This window comes from Salvelinus alpinus, chromosome 33 (genome assembly GCF_045679555.1).
Source record: "Salvelinus alpinus chromosome 33, SLU_Salpinus.1, whole genome shotgun sequence".
NCBI lineage: Eukaryota > Metazoa > Chordata > Actinopteri > Salmoniformes > Salmonidae > Salvelinus > Salvelinus alpinus.
The window spans coordinates 5254048-5271887 of NC_092118.1; the positions used below are offsets into that span (position 1 = coordinate 5254048).

General features: G+C 41.2%; 1 protein-coding gene across 2 annotated transcripts in view; it reads left to right on the top strand.

Annotated features, from left to right (window-relative positions):
* daam2 (dishevelled associated activator of morphogenesis 2) overlaps positions 1-17840 on the top strand; it is a 238821-nt gene that overhangs the window by 128205 nt on the left and 92776 nt on the right. For both annotated transcript variants that reach the window (XM_071381760.1, XM_071381761.1), the window contains exon 4: positions 16881-16955. In XM_071381760.1, coding sequence (XP_071237861.1) covers positions 16881-16955 — 75 coding nt within the window. The remainder of the gene's footprint in view (positions 1-16880; positions 16956-17840) is intronic.

A 17840-nucleotide genomic window follows, 5' to 3' on the forward strand; every position in this document is an offset into this window, starting at 1 on the left:
TTTGTACCTGTTTCCTCCAGCATCTTCAGAAGGTCCTTTGCTGTTGTTCTGGGATTTTCTGGAATTTTCCAAGCTGTTTAAAGGCACAGTCAACTTAGTGTGTGTAAACTTCTGACCCACTGGAATTGTGATACAGTGAATTATAATTGAAATAATCTGTAAACAATTGTTGGAAAAGTAGATGTCCTTACAGACTTGCCAAAACTATAGTTTGTTAACAAGAAATGTGTGGAGTGGTTGAACAACGAGTTTTAATGACTCCAACCTAAGTGTATGTAAACTTCCGACTGTAACTATATCAGTGGAAGCTACTGAGGGGAGGACGGCTCATAATAATGGCTGGAATGGAGTTAATTGAATGGTATCAACCAAATGGAAACCATGTGTTTGATACCATTCCATTTACTCTATTCCAGATATTATTATGAGCAATCCTCCCCTCAGCAGCCTCCACTGAACTATATGTACAGCGAGCAACATGTAGATGACCAACTAGCTAGATGGAAAATGGTTGTTGAAAAATAGTTGTACATAGCTAAAGCCGTCCAGTTATCTAATAGAAGTTACTGTAGCTGGCTAGCTGACTAGGCAGGCTGAGGTAAATAAGTACAGTAGCTAGCAATGTAAATCTAAAAACAACTTAAATTATTTCTTCCTATTTAACAATATTTTCTTATATAAAGACAAATATATGGTAAAGGAAGCGTGTTCTCTTTCCAGTCTTTTCGGTCCTCTGAAGCAGCACGTAGTCAGCAGGTTGTCACCGTCAAAAACAGCGTCCGTGGAGAGCAATTCTGAGGTAATCATTTTGCGAGGACTGAGCGAGCGTTTATGCGGTGAAATGGAACTAGAACTACCTGCGTCCTCTTTCCTTTGCGACCGCTACGAGTTAAAATAGAGCCAAGCAACCAGCATAGCAACGGACGCTTTGGTTCATTAAGTAATCAGGGAGTAGTGCAGTGTTATAAATGGGAGATATGTACTTTTCAAAACTTACCGATCATGTGCTATGGTGAAACAAATTTGATAGGCTTGAATAGTCTAATAGATAGATTATAATAATAATAATAGATTGAATAGATAGCTTGATAGTCTACTCAAACTTCTGGCAGGCTAGAATGACCTTTAAGCAAAAAGTAACACATTGAAACATTTTGTGCTCTCTGATATGACATTCATTGAAATCATAATAATTTCAGATATAATAGAATGTGATTGATAAACAAAAGGTTATTTCACTTGCCCATCTGTCCACCTCCTTGACAATTCCCCGCGGCAATACAAAAATGTATTGTGGAATTGCATAAGTGTTGCTCTCCACTTTCTGGAGGATCAAGTTTTGAAATCAGTGGAATTAGAGTATGATGGCTAAAGAGATGGAGAAAACACCTGTCTCCGGATTACATCTTCAAACTAAGGGCAACCGTGGTATGGCATTCCTGACAGGGAGGGAGACACGTCCATCATGCTAGCTAGCTAACGTTAGCTGGCTGGCTCCCTAGCTGACGTTATTATTTGTTTCCCAGATCCGTTTGCTTTTCTAGTAAGCGCCTAATGTTAGCTAGCTAACATTGCACCTGGTTGGTTAGCTCCCAGCACTGTGGCATTGCTGGCACTTTGTTCATTGTTGTTTAACTAACGTTAGCTGGCTTGCTCGTTAGCTAACGCTATGTGACGTGTGTACAACACCCGTTGAATATGGCCAGTGTCAGTAAACATTTGCAAAAAAGCGTAATGAAGTTGTTGCCAGCAGAGCTGGTTAGGCTGTTTTCATGTTATCCGGAGGTTAACAAATCATCGGCCAGAGCGTCAAGTGTGCGGTCCGAGAGCGAAACGAGATGGGTGGGGCTAAAGCTTAAGAGGGTGTGGATGGGTGTATGGGTGTAGACAAAGAAGTGCTCTTCAATACCAAAACATTCAAAGGTGATTTTCTCAAAAGTGAGTTTACAAGTTGATCAACTTTCAAAGCAGAATTACTTTCCTATTGTTCCTCAAATACAGTGTATTATGTATACCATTTCACATTTTGCAACATAAGACCGAATCCAGATGGTGAGTCACAAACGGTATATCATACACTTTGTGAGTCTCCCGTACTAAAACAGCCGGTCGCAGAGCCAGGCAAATATAGGCCAGCACCAAGGAACAAGTCACAACAAAAACAAGGTGTACACACCAAACACACATCTCATTCATAGGCATCCAGGGGTAATGGAGTATAGGGAAATGGAGAGAAGAACAGCACCACTGACTGCTTAGAATGTAGGACGATGTGCACGCAAACACACACACACACACACACACACACACACACACACACACACACACACACACACACACACACACACACACACACTTAATCACACACGGAGGCATACAGACATATGCAGGCACGCATGAATACACACACACACACACACACACACACACACACACACACACACACACACACACACACACACACACACACACACACACACACACACACACACACACACAAAGCAGCCATTGTTTGGTCGAGATGACAGTGATTTTAATGGGAAGTACCTCAGAGCCATAGCACGGATTAGGGAAACTTTCCTTCCCTCAGTCTCTAGAAACAGTGGCCCTCTTGTTACTTGGGCAAAACCAGCAGCTGCTGTTGTTGTTGTTTTGCCTGTATGATAACATTGGGAATGCCAATAAGAGTTTTCAGAGTATCTCAAGTCCACTTTAGAAATGTATCTATAAAACTGCAGTGTAGTGTGTTTTAGGATCTTGAACTTATAATATCTGTGTATTTTGTAAGTATTTTTGGACTTTATTGAACTGATAGAGAGAGGATGACAGTGGGGAAAGAGAGAGAGAGGTTAGTAACCCGCGTTTCTAAACTATGTCGACACCGTAGACATGTGTGCCAGAGGCTGCAGTGCAACTTTCTTCGAGGTCCAGAGTTGAGTTTGAGGGCTATATCAGCTGTATGAAGGCAAGAGTGTTCAAGGCGGTTTTGAATGTCAGTCTGTCACCTCAAATGTGTCTCTTGACTTGTGTGCACCTACGTTGTAAACTTTAATTCATAGGCTAGGTTGTAGCAACCTCATGATGGGTATAGGGAAAATTTGAGTATCATGTAGTAGCCTAAACCTATCGCTCTTACATTGAACCGGGTGAATGGAATATGAGTGACAGTCATCCAATATGATGTCATGGAAATAAATAAAAAATGATCATCCTCCCTCACCTTAAACGGCACTGACCGCAACTGACAGGATGTTTAACTTATGGGCAATCACTATATATTAAACCTGCTTTAGATAGGGAAAGGCTCAAATCAAATTGTATTGGTCACATACACGTGATGTTAATGCGAGTGTAGTGAAATGCTTGTGCTGACAGTGCAGTAATATCTAACAAGTAATATCTTACACAACATATACCCAATACACACAAATCTAAGTAGGAATGAATTAAGACTATATACATATGAAGCGGAACGGACTAAGATACCGTAAAATAGTATAGAATACAGTATATGCATATGAGATGAGTAAAGCAAGATATGTAAACATTATTTAGTGACTAAGATATCGTAGAATAGTATAGAATACAGTATATACATATGAGATGAGTAATGCCTGGGCCCTGACAGTAAATCTCAGTAAGACCAAAATAATGGTGTTCCAAAAAAGGTCCAGTCGCCAGGACCACAAATACCAATTCCATCTAGACGCCGTTGCCCTAGAGCACACAAAAAACGACACATACCTCGGCCTAAACATCAGCGCCACAGGTAACTTCCACAAAGCTGTGAACGATCTGAGAGACAAGGCAAGAAGGGCATTCTATGCCATCAAAAGGAACATAAAATTCAACATACCAATTAGGATCTGGCTAAAAATGCTTGAATCAGTCATAGAACCCATTGCCCTTTATGGTTGTGAGGTCTGGGGTCCGCTCACCAACCAAGATTTCACAAAATGGGACAAACACCAAATTGAGACTCTGCATGCAGAATTCTGCAAACATATCCTCCGTGTACAACGTAGAACACCAAATAATGCATGCAGAGCAGAATTAGGCCGATACCCACTATTCTGCCCTTGAGTTGCGGTCCCATGCAAAACTAGACAGATAGCTGTATTACTTTGCGCGTGTGTCATGCAAACGAATTGTAAAATATACAATACTGTAGTTTTGTTACTGTTGCTAGTGTAATATGCTTTGTTATTCTACATAGATGGTTGTACATTATTAGAGTAATGAAAGGAGTTAGTCAATTACCATATGAGTAACAATTCGCTATATGGTTTGGCATCATGCCAGATGCATGGTACCTTAGCACGTGCTTTGTATTCATGCAACTTCAAATGTATAATGTACAGCTACAGTATGTCGGTGTGAATTGAATACTGAAGTATATTCTTTTCTGTATTTTGCAGTTTTACAACATAAACATTTTCAATATATTCATTCAAGAAAAGTCACGCCTTGGGAGTTTTATTGAAGACTTAGTTGTTAGCTATCTGTCTAGTTTTGCATGGGAACGCAACTCAAGGGCAGAATACCCACTAGTTATCAAAATCCAGAAAAGAGCCGTTAAATTCTACAACCACCTAAAAGGAAGCGATTCCCAAACCTTCCATAACAAAGCCATCACCTACAGAGAGATGAACCTGGAGAAGAGTCCCCTAAGCAAGCTGGTCCTGGGGCTCTGTTCACAAACAGACCCCACAGAGCCCCAGGACAGCAACACAATTAGACCCAGCCAAATCATGAGAAAACAAAAAGATAATTACTTGACACATTGGAAAGAATTAACAAAAAAACAGAGCTAACTAGAATGCTATTTGGCCATAAAACAGAGAGTACACAGTGGCAGAATACCTGACCACTGTGACTGACCCAAACTTAAGGAAAGCTTTGACTATGTACAGACTCAGTGAGCATAGCCTTGCTATTGAGAAAGGCCACCGTAGGCAGACATGGCTCTCAAGAGAAGACAGGCTATGTGCACACTGCCCACAAAATGAGGTGGAAACTGAGCTGCACTTCCTAACCTCCTGCCCAATGTATGACCATATTAGAGACACATATTTCCCTCAGATTACACAGATCCACAAAGAATTCGAAAACAAACCCAATTTTGATAAACTACCATATCTACTGGATGAAATTTCACAGTGTGCCATCACAGCAGCAAGATTTGTGACCTGTTGCCACAAGAAAAGGGCAACCAGTGAAGAACAAACACCATTGTAAATACAACCCATATTTATGCTTATTTATTTTCCCTTGTGTACTTTAACCATGTGTACATTGCTACAACACTGTATATATACATAATATGACATTTGTAATGTCTTTATTATTTTGAAACTTCTGTATGTGTAATGTTTACTGTTCATTTTTATAGTTTATTTCACTTTTGTATATTATCTACCTCACTTGCTTTGGCAATGTTAACACATGTTTCCCATGCCAATAAAGCCCCTTGAATTGAATTAATGCCAGATATGTAAACATTATTAAAGTGACTAGTGTTCCATTCCTTAAAGTGGCCAGTGACTTCTAGTCTATGCCTATAGGCAGCAGACTCTAATGTGCTAGTGATGGCTGTTTAACAGTCTGATGGCCTTGAGATAGAAGCTGTTTTTCAGTCTCTCGGTCCCAGCTTTGATGCACCTGTACTGACCTCGCCTTCTGGGTGATAGCGGGCTGAACAGGCAGTGGCTCGGGTGGTTGATGTCCTTGATGATCTTTTTGGCCTTCCTGGGACATCGGGTGCTGTAGTTGTCCTGGAGCACGGGTAGTTTGTCCCCGGTAATTCGTTGGGCAGCCCGCACCACCCTCTGGAGAGCCCTGCGGTTGTGGGCGGTGCAGTTGCCATATCAGGCAGTGATACAGCCCGACAGGATGCTTTCAATTGTAGATCAGTAAACGTTTGTGAGGGTTTTAGGTGACAAGCCAAATTTCTTCAGCCTCCTGAGGTTGAAGAAGCTCTTTTGTGCCTTTTCCACCACACTGTCTGTGTGGGTGGTCCATTTCAGTTTGTCCGTGATGTGTACGCCAAGGAACTTGAAGCTTTCCCCCTTCTCCACTGTGGTCCTGCCAATGTAGATGGGGGGTGCACCCTCTGCTGTTTCCTGAAGTCCACGATCATCTCCTTTGTTTTGTTGACATTGAGTGAGAGGTTGTTTTCCAGGCACCATCCTCCCTGAGCCCTCACCTCCTCCCTGTAGGCTGTCTCGTCATCGTTGGTAATGAAGCCTACTACTGTTGCGTCGTCTTCAAACTTGATGATTGAGTTGGAGGCGTGCTTGGCCACGCAGTCATGTGTGAACAAGGGAGTTTCAAGAGGGGGCTGAGCACGCACCCTTGTGGGGCCCCAGTGATGAGAATCAGCGGAGTGGAGGTGATGTTTCCTACCTTCACCACCTGGGGACATCCAGGACCCAGTTGCACAGGGCAGGGTTCAGACCCAAGGCCTTAAAACTTCTTATGGCTGCAATCCCGTTAACGGGATGATATGACAAAGGCCAGTGAAAGTGCAGGGCGCCAAATTCAAACAACAGAAATCTCATAATTAAAATTCCTCAAACATACATGTATCTTATACCATTTTAAAGGTAATCTTGTTGTTAATCCCACCAAAGTGTCCGATTTCAAATAGGCTTTACAGCGAAAGCACCACAAACGATTATGTTAGGTCACCGCAAAATCACAGAAGAACACAGTCATTTTTCCAGCCAAAGACAGGAGTCACAAAAAGCAGAAATAGAGATAAAATGAATCACTAACCTTTGATGATCTTCATCAGATGACACTCATAGGACTTCATGTTACACAATACATATATGTTTTGTTCGATAAAGCTCATATTTATATCCAAAAACCTCAGTTTACATTGGCGCCATGTTCAGAAATGCATCCAAAATATCCGGAGAAATTGCAGAGAGCCACGTCAAATAACATAAATACTCATCATAAACTTTGATGAAAGATACATGTTTTACATAGAATTAAAGATACACTTGTTCTTAATTCAACCGCTGTGTCAGATTTCAAAAAGCTTTATGGCAAAAGCACAATATTCAATAATCTGAGAACAGCATTCAGCCACAAAAGGAAGCCAATACAGTTACCCGCCAAATGGTGCAGTCAACCAAACTCATAAAAAGCATTATAAATCTTCACTTACCTTTGCTGATCTTTGTCGGAATCCACTCCCAGGACCCCCACTTCCACAAGAAATGTTAGTTTTGTTTAGTAATGTCCATCATTTATGTCCAAATAGCTATTTTTGTTAGCGTGTTTGGTCAACAAATCCAAAGTCAGAAAGCGCGTTAACTAAAGGCAGACAATGTCAAAAAGTTCCGTAACAGTCAGTAGAAACATGTCAAATGATGTATTGAATCAATCTTTAGAATGTTTTTAACATAAATCTTTAGTAACGTTCCAACCGGAGAATTACATTGACTTCAGATATGCGATGGAACAGAGCTCCCTCTCATGTGAACGCGCATGGTCAGAGCATGGCCAGGTCATGGTAGACCTGACTATTTCCTGTCTCCTTCGGCCCCACTTCACAGTAGAGGCATCAGACAAGGTTCTACAGACTGTTGACATCTAGTGGAAGCCGTAAGAAGTGTAAACCCATCCATATCCCACTGTTTGTTCAATAGGGGCTGTGTTGAAAATCTACAAACCTCAGAATTCCCACTTCCTGTTCGGATTTTTTCTCAGGTTTTTGCCTGCCATATGAGTTCTGTTATACTCACAGACATCATTCAAACAGTTTTAGAAACTTCAGAGTGTTTTCTATCCAATACGAATAATAATATGCATATATTAGCAACTGGGACTGAGGAGCAGGCAGTTTACTATGGGCACCTCTGTGCACCTTTCATCCAAGCTACTCAATACTGCCCCTGCAGCCATAAGAAGTTAAGCTTAATGATGAGCTTGGAGGGTACCATGGTGTTGAATGCTGAGCTATAGTTAATAAACAGCATTCTTTCATAGGTATTCAACAGCCTGATTAATTCTATGCGAAGGAGATGTCACTATTTGCTGCATGAGGCAAATAGTGGTCACACCAGATACTGACTGGTTTTCTGATCCACGCCCCTACCTTTTTTTTAAGGTATCTGTGACAACATATGCATATACAGTGGGGCAAAAAAGTATTTAGTCAGCCACCAATTGTGCAAGTTCTCCCACTTAAAAAGATGAGAGGCCTGTAATTTTCATCATAGGTACACTTCAACTATGACAGACAAAATGAGAAAAAAAATTCCTGAAAATCACATTGTAGATTTTTATGAATTTATTTGCAAATTATGGTGGAAAATAAGTATTTGGTCAATAACAAAAGTTTATCTCAATACTTTGTTATATACCCTTTGTTGGCAATGACAGAGGTCAAACGTTTTCTGTATGTCTTCACAAGGTTTTCACACACTGTTGCTGGTATTTTGGCCCATTCCTCCATGCAGATCTCTAGAGCAGTGATGTTTTGGGGCTGTTGCTAGGCAACATGGACTTTCAACTCCCTCAAAAGATTTTCTATGGGGTTGAGATCTGGAGACTGGCTAGGCCACTCCAGGACCTTGAAATGCTTCTTACGAAGCCACTCCTTCGTTGCCCGGGCAGTGTGTTTGGGATCATTGTCATGCTGAAAGACCCAGCCACGTTTAATCTTCAATGCCCTTGCTGATGGAAGGAGGTTTTCACTCAAAATCTCACGATACATGGCCCCATTCATTCTTTCCTTTACACGGATCAGTCGTCCTGGTCCCTTTGCTGAAAAACAGCCCCAAAGCATGATGTTTCCATCCCCATGCTTCACAGTAGGTATGGTGTTCTTTGGATGCAACTCAGCATTCTTTGTCCTCCAAACACGACGAGTTGAGTTTTTACCAAAAAGTTATATTTTGGTTTCATCTGACCATGTGACATTCTCCCAATCTTCTTCTGGATCATCCAAATGCTCTCTAGCAAACTTCAGACGGGCCTGGACATGTACTGGCTTAAGCAGGGGGACACATCTGGCACTGCAGGACTTGAGTCCCTGGTGGCGTAGTGTGTTACTGATGGTAGGCTTTGTTACTTTGGTCCCAGCTCTCTGCAGGTCATTCACTAGGTCCCCCCGTGTGGTTCTGGGATTTTTGCTCACCGTTCTTGTGATCATTTTGACCCCACGGGGTGAGATCTTGCGTGGAGCCCCAGATCGAGGGAGATTATCAGTGGTCTTGTATGTCTTCCATTTCCTAATAATTGCTCCCACAGTTGATTTCTTCAAACCAAGCTGCTTACCTATTGCAGATTCAGTCTTCCCAGCCTGGTGCAGGTCTACAATTTGTTTCTGGTGTCCTTTGACAGCTCTTTGGTCTTGGCCATAGTGGAGTTTGGAGTGTGACTGTTTGAGGTTGTGGACAGGGGTCTTTTATACTGATAACAAGTTCAAACAGGTGCCATTAATACAGGTAACGAGTGGAGGACAGAGGAGCCTCTTAAGAATAAGTTACAGGTCTGTGAGAGCCAGAAATCTTGCTTGTTTGTAGGTAACCAAATACTTATTTTCCACCATAATTTGCAAATAAATTTATAAAAAATCCTACAATGTGATTTTCTGGATTTTTTTTTCTCATTTTGTCTGTCATAGTTGAAGTGTACCTATGATGAAAATTACAGGCCTCTCTCATCTTTTTAAGTGGGAGAACTTGCACAATTGGTGGCTGACTAAATACTTTTTTGCCCCACTGTATCTGTATTCCCAGTCATGTAACATCCATAGATTAGGGCCTAATTAATTCATTTTAACTGACTGATTTCCTTATATGGACTGTAACTCAGTAAAATCTTTGAAATTGTTGCATGTTGCGTGTATATTTTTGTTCAGTTTGTTCAGACCTTGCGTCCATAGCGCTGTCTATGAATTTGAGAGTGGTTACATTTCTCCAACCTCATCCCTCAGCTGTTTACCAAAACAGTGGTGGGGTGTAGGGTTTGTTTGTGTCTGAACCTATTACCTACCTATTACCCACTACCCATGTGTGTTGTCACAAATAACACCCTATTCCCCTTATAATGCGCTATATAGTCTGATTTGCCGAAACAGAACAAAAAACAAATCACATTTTATTTGTCACATGCTTCCGTATACAACCGGTGTAGACCCACACTGAAATTCTTATTTATGGGTCCTTTTCCAACAATGCAGAGAGAAATAAAAAATGTAAATAGTGACACAAGGAATAAATACACAGTGAATAACAAATAACAGTAACAAATAACAATAACATGGCTATATACAGGGCCTATGTTTACCCTTTGCCTTTTTGATGGCTCGTTGGTCGTAGTGGGATTTCTTATAATGTCCTGATTAGTGTCCCACTCCTCAGCTCTAGCCTTAGCTCTAGCCGCTCAGTGCGTATGTTGCCTGTAATCCATGGCTTCTGGTTGGGGTTTGCACGTTCAGTCACTGTGGGGACGTTGTCGTCAATGCACTTATCAAGGAAGCCAGTGATCTTTGTGGATGGTGTGTTCTCTGTAGTGGCGGCTTCACTCACGGCTGTCACAGCTCTGGACAGCGTCTCCTCTAGAGTCCAAGGGATTCAGGCAGAAAGCCCTAGCATCTCACTGAAGGCCTGGGGACCCAGTTAAAGGAACCGACTAGCCCTCCATTAACCAGAGAATGGGAGAAACACTTTAGGCCGTTGTAGAGGTAGCCAGGGGTCGACATCAGCCCGTTCCAGAGCTAACAGCTTGCCTGGCTACAGAAATCAGTGAATGAGCGAGTTGGAGTGAGTTAGGGCCAAAACCAGGATTTTGGCACTTCAGAAGACGTGAAAGTGAAATGGGCTCCCTATAATCTTGGAAACACGTGTGTGTGCGTTTCTGTGTGTGTGCGCTCGCGTGTGTTTGTGTTCGTGTGTGTGCTCGCGTGTGTGTGCATGTGTAATGGGGTCGTGATTGGGCAGATATTGAAGTTGGCAGAGGCCAACCAACACAGTCTTCCAATGTTGATTTTATTCCCCATTAAGACTGAAACAAACCCAAGAAACTCCTAATGCATTTCAGAATTCCTTTTAGAGCGAACCTTTTGTCTTGGCTATGATATGTCTTATGTCTTGGTTAAAATATGAAGCTGTGTTTGAGATTTCTTGATTGATTTGATTTAGATAACACAGAAATAAAATTGACAACACACCTTGAAGGGAGCACAGTAAAACATGTATAAGTACCTCGTATTCCAAGTTTTCTACAGCTGGTTCTACAACTGTTTAGAACTTGAATATGGTGTTGATTGAACAGTGAAAGGAACTTGACTGATTTCTTATTTATTTTTTTACATCGTTTTATAAATAAACGTATACATATTTACATATTTCACATTTCCTTCAACTTGTTGACTGGTGTTTGCGTGTTGATAAAGTGATGGTATGGTATTTTAATTGAGTACTACCATACCACACACAGAGAAATTGATAAAGCGATGGTATGGTATTTTAATAGAGTACTACCATACCACACACAGAGAAATTGATAAAGCAATGGTATGGTAGTTTAAGCAAGAGATGTGTTTTTTTTTATTGGATGCAGTCTGCCAACTTCTGTCTGTAGCATCCAAACAGTTTGGGATACAAACTAGTATGACCCCTCTGTGTAAAGGTGAGACTCTCATTTGCTCTAGGGCGCCCACAGGCTTCACACGACTTGTCTGACGGTCCCCCGGTACCAGTTGAAAACATTTATGGAAGTGTATATGGAAACTGTTTAGTGTCAAAAATAAGGGATGCTACATGACAGAAGTCATCACATGTAAAAAAAAAAATATATATATATATGTATGTATGTATATGTTTCCTGATCTTTCTTATACAGTTCCACCCACTAATATTGGCACCCTTGGTAAATATGAGCAAAACGGACTGTAAAAAAATGTATTTATTGTTTATCTTTTTGGTCTTTCATTCAAAATATTCACAAAATTCGAACCGTTAATTAAAGTAAAATAATTTAAAGAAAAAATACATTCTTATCATAAAAAAAATATTTTTCTCAAATATGTGTGACACAATTATTGGCACCCCTTCATTAAATTTTTTTATTTTTAATTTTTTTATTTCACCTTTATTTAACCAGGTAAGCTAGTTGAGAACAAGTTTTCATTTACAACTGCGACCTGGCCAAGACGAAGCAAAGCAGTGCAACACAAACAACAACACAGAGTTACACATGGAATAAACAAGCGTACAGTCAATAACACAATAGAAAAAAAAGAAATTCTATATACAGTGTGTGCAAATGGCGTGAGGAGGTAAGGCAATAAATAGGCCATAGTAGTGAAGTAATTACAGTTTAGCAAATTAACACCGGAGTGATAGATGTGCAGATGACGTTGTGCAAGTAGAAATACTGGTGTGCAAAAGAGCAGAAAAGTAAATAAGAACAATATGGGGATGAGGTAGGTAGATTGGGTGGGCTATTTACAGGTGGGCTATGTACAGCTGCAGCGATCGGTTAGCTGCTCAGACAGCTGATGTTTAAAGTTAGTGAGGGAAATATAAGTCTCCAGCTTCAGTGATTTTTGCAATTCGTTCCAGTCATTGGCAGCAGAGAACTGGAAGGAAAGGCGCCAAAGGAGGTGTTGGCTTTGGGGATGACCAGTGAGATATACCTGCTGGAGCGCGTGAAGGGGACCACAATGGAAATAAGTCCCAGACTTTATTGTGTGTTATCCTCAATGATTTTATTCATGTGCATGTATGGCTTTTAAGTTTTATGTGTGCTTGTTTTTTTTAAATGGTCGAATTAATAAACTACACTACGGGTGGGTGTTATTGTGACCAGTGAGCTGAGATAAGGCGGAGCTTTATCTAGCATAGACTTATAGATGACCTGGAGCCAGTGGGTCTGGCGCCGAATATGTAGCGAGGGCCAGCCGACTAGAGCATACAGGTCGCGGTGGGTGGTGGTATAATTGGCTTTGTTGACAAAACGGATGGCACTGTGATAGACTGCATCCAGTTTGCTGAGTACAGTGCTTTGTGCAACCTCCCTTTGCCAAGATAACAGCTCTGAGTCTTCTCCTATAATGCGTAATGAGGTTGAAGGACACATGGCAAGGGATCTGAGACCATTCCTCCATATAGAATCTCTCTAGATCCTTCATATACCGAGGTCAACGCTTGTGGACTCCTCTTCAGCTCATCCCACAGGTTTTCTATGGGGTTTAGGTCAGGGGACTGGAATGGCCAAGGCAAAACCTTGATTCTGTGGTGAGTGAACCATTTTTGTGTTGATTTTGAGGTGTGCTCTGCTGGAAGATCCAACCACGGCCCACTTTAAGCTTCCTAGCAGAGGCCGCCAGGTTTTGATTTAATATCTGCTGGTACTTGATGGAGTCACTGATACCATGTATCCTAACAAGTTGTCCAGGGCCTTTGAAAGAAAAACATAGAGCCCGGTCCCATTGAAAGTTCCAGTAACGTTTGGCAAACTGTAGGTACTTGAGTTTGTTGTTTGATGACAGCAAAGGCTTTTTTTTATGGTAACCCTCCCAAACAACTTGTGGTTATGTAGGTGGCATCTGATCGTAGTTTTGGAGACTTTCTGACCCCAAGACCCAACTAACTTTGGAGATCTTTGGAGATTTTTTTGCCACTCAAACCATCATCCTTACTGTGCGTTGGGTCAATACAGACACACGTCCTCTTCCAGGCCGATTGTTAACATCTTCAGTTGCTTAAAACTTAATTATTGCCCTGATAGTGGAAATGGACATTTCCTGATTTGTGCAGCTCAACATTTTGTTGCACATCATAATTGTATTCAGGTACTTTCCCATAGTGATGGATGACTATGGGAACTTGGCCTGTGTGTCACCTCATATTTATACCTCAGTGAAACAGGTCATGGCTTACCACTTAAGTGTTCCTAATCACTCAAGTGAACTTAAATACATAAAATATGAATGGGAATATACTTCAGTTAGATAATTATGGCACACATATTTCTGAGAAAAGTATATATTTCATTTATTTGAAAAACTTTTTTAAACTTCATTTTAAGGTTAGATTTTTGCGAATATTTTGAATGAAAGACCAAGAGGATTAACAGCAAAGAACACATTTTCACAGCCCGTTTTGCTCATATTTAGCAAGGGTGCCAATATTAGTGGAGGGCACTGTATCTCTCAGATTAAGGACAGACGCTAAAGAACAAACTAACTTTTTGATTTGATTTTGGACTATCTGTTGTTCCATGTAGTGAATCTGTTATTCAATGTGTTTGTAATTATCCTTGGTATGACCTTCTTAAAACAATTCCATCTACCTTAGTAGATGTTTGTGTGTGTGTGTGTGTGTGTGTGTGAGTGAGTATGAGGAGAGAGCGACAGAGAGAGACTTAAAATGCCCTCACATTTCTCATCCTTCGTCATAGCGTTGCAGGAGGACTTTGTTTTCAACCCAACTCTCCTCAGGGTCTATCTATTCTCCTAGTTATTAAAAACATACTACCTCTTATCAACTGTGTTTGACTCCTAGCCTTGCATGGATTTAGCCACAAAGCTGACGAGGCAATATTTATTATTTGTTTCTGCTTTGGGCACTGTTTTTTATTCAGGCACTAGGGAACAGCCTACTACCGTTAGGACCCCCAAAACAAACAACCCCTGTCTGGTAATCACCTCTCATTTGTCTTGAAACAAGATGGAAATTATAGTATTTTGTGCAGACTTGTGAAGCTGCCAGGGTAAATGTTGCATTGGACCTGACATGTTTTGAGCCGTATCGACTGCTGAAATTCGACAAAAAGGGTCTGGAGAGAGGCAGTTAAGTTTTTAATCTCGCCATCAAAATCTGTCTGGCTGTATGTCCAGACCGAGTCTGTCGACTAATGTGGCAACAAGAGAACACAACTGGTCTGAGAACAGGGAGTGCTAATAGTAGTTTTTCTTTTGAATCGACACCAGAGTACAGTACGAACCTGGAGAAAACACTGGCCTTATTGTCCGCCCTGCATTTAAACACGTATTTATTGGGTATGGTTAACACTTCAAGGAAGGGGTCACTACATAAACATTTAGCGCTTAGTAGAAACCATTAGGTGTCATCAGGTTAGAAATGAATTACAGCAAGGTAAGCAGTTTTTTTTTAATCATGTACTTTACATACATGCCAAATTCTGTAAACAAAGGAAGTATGTATGCGCCTAATAACTGGCCCGTTTTGCCATCTACTCTGAATTCCAGTATTGTCATGTGTTGTTTGGAGTGAAGGGTAAATTCAGCAACTCTTGGAGGACGGTGAAGGTTGATAAAAGTCCCTCTTTATTGTTACAATAGAGAAGCACTTTTATCAACTTCCACTGTCCTGCAAGAGTTGCTGAATTTACCCTTCACTTAATTTTTCTGCTCAATTCGTGCATCGGTTGGAAAGCGAAGGAACGGCAGTGTTCCCTTCCATATGTTTTGTTTTGTTGTTTGGAGATTCAGGGGCACATGCACTGACATGGGACTTGAGAACGATTGTTCCGTTGACACTCGTGTGTGGTACCTGTGCCTCCACAGAAACATGTTGTACCCTGGTAAAGTACTTGAGGGCTTACCATGTACTGGACCCTGTCCTACACAATTGATCATATCAACAAAATTCAATGATTGATTAGGAGAAACTCAGTGCATGGAAACAACCCAACAAGCAGGCTATGTCCCAAATGGCACCCTATTCCCTACATACTGTGGTGCACTCCTTTTTACCAGAGCTCTATGGGCCTTGGTCTAAAGTCGTACACTAAATAGGGAAAAGGTGCCATTTGGATGTAGACAGTTAGTAAAGGCACACTAATCAAACTGTTTTCCAGTTCCTTACGTTCTCATGGGTACACAAACTGAGCCTGAAGTTCTCGACTCCCCTGTGCTCAAATCCAAGCTAAACAGTACCAGATGTGAAACATCGGTGAAGGATCTCAGAGCTAAACTGTCTTCATATTCTCCTGTGCGTTTGTTGCTCGTGGCATCGCTCTCCCTGGAAAGGCCAGTACAAATTGATTTCCGACAGCGCTATTGAAAAGCATTGTGCAGAATATTCCATCCCGAGGGGGTCTTTCCCTGACTGTATTAAAATGCCAAAACAATTGAATAGTTTGATGTGCACTGTGTTGTGACCCAGATTTGAAGTATTAGGCCTACTTCATTTTGTCTGTTTGGGACGTTGAGAGGACGGACACACACACATTGTGTCTGTTTGGGATGGGGAGATGGAGTAGTATTACTGGGATGAAGAGTCACAAACACACACATTTTGTCTGTTTGGGATGTTGACATGGAGTAGTAACTGTACATGGTATGGACGGGAAAAAAATTGTCTTGCAGTGTTAAAAAGTGCACAGCAAGTCATTTATTAAACCATTTACAGTTAACACAATGGATGTAGTGGAGTGTAAATGCACTTCAAGTGCTGTTTATGCACATTATTATCTGGTGAATAGTGCAATCACCTATTATGCTATATTAGCGTTAGCATTTACAGTGCGTCGATGCATCGCTCTCCATCTCCACTTTTAGGTCCGTTTTCCTGGACAGAGATTAAGCCTAGTCCTGGACTAAAAAGCAAGCTTAATGGAGAATCTCCATTGAACATGCGTTTTAGTCCAGGATTAGGATGTACCTGTGTCCAGGAAATGGACCCTTATGGAAAACCCATGTTTCTTTAGCACTACATCCCTGGTCAACACTCTGTGGTCCATTCCATGTAGCACTCTAACCTATGATTCTGCTGTTGCAATCACTATGCTCAAACCAACTGAGAACCTTTATTAAGTACTTTTGTGTACATGGATTTTTTTTCTGTGTTTTCTTCATGTGTTTTCCCTCTCTTTTTGGCTCTGTTCAGGAGCAAGAGGACCCCAACAAGCTGGCCACAAGCTGGCCCGACTACTACATCGACCGCATCAACTCCATGGCTGCTGTAAGTGACAACTTTAAAGGCATACTTCAGGATTTTGCCAATGAAGTTTTGTATCTACTTCCCCAGAATCAGATGAACTCATGGATACCATTGTTGTCTCTGCTTCCAGTATGAAGGAAGTTAGAGGTAGTTTCACAAGCCAATGCTAACTAGCGTAAGCGCAATGACTGGAAGTGTATGGTATCTACTAGCATGCTAGCAGTTACTATAGGCATCCAACGCTAGTTAGTCTGGGGATGTAGATAAAGGGCTTCATTGCCAAAATACTGAAGTATCCCTTTAAACTTCTCTAACCTTAATTTCTCCTTATGGTTTCTACCTGTGCCTCCCTCCTTTTTATTTCCTGCTCTTTATTTCTATTTTCTCTCTCTCCTTTTCTCTCACCTTGGTCAGCAACATCTAGGAGCTTTGTGGTCACCTAATTCGCTGCTGGCAGCTCTTAGTACATTCCTACCATCCAAACCCAACACTCACACCCAGAGCCATGACACACGTCCTAGTTAGTCACTCAGCAGCTCACTCAATGTGAATGATTGCCAGAGAATCTAAGGGAGACATGAAAGACTGCAGGGCCCGGTAAACAACATTCTCATTGAGCCAAAATGGCTGCCAACTAGCATGCTAAGTACACAAACATAATATTAATTCATACCCAGCACAGGGTCAAAAGAAGAGATTCCAATGTTGTAAATGGTGTTAACAACGACCAGAGATCAAATCAAAAGTATTTGTCACGTGCAGGTGTAGACTTTACCTCGAAATGCTACAAGCCCTTAACCAACAATGCAGTTCAAGAAATAAACTAGAGAAGAAACGGTATGAAAATGTCAAATCATGATTATAGAGACCAAAATTATCACGGTTATCAGTATTATCGCGGTATTG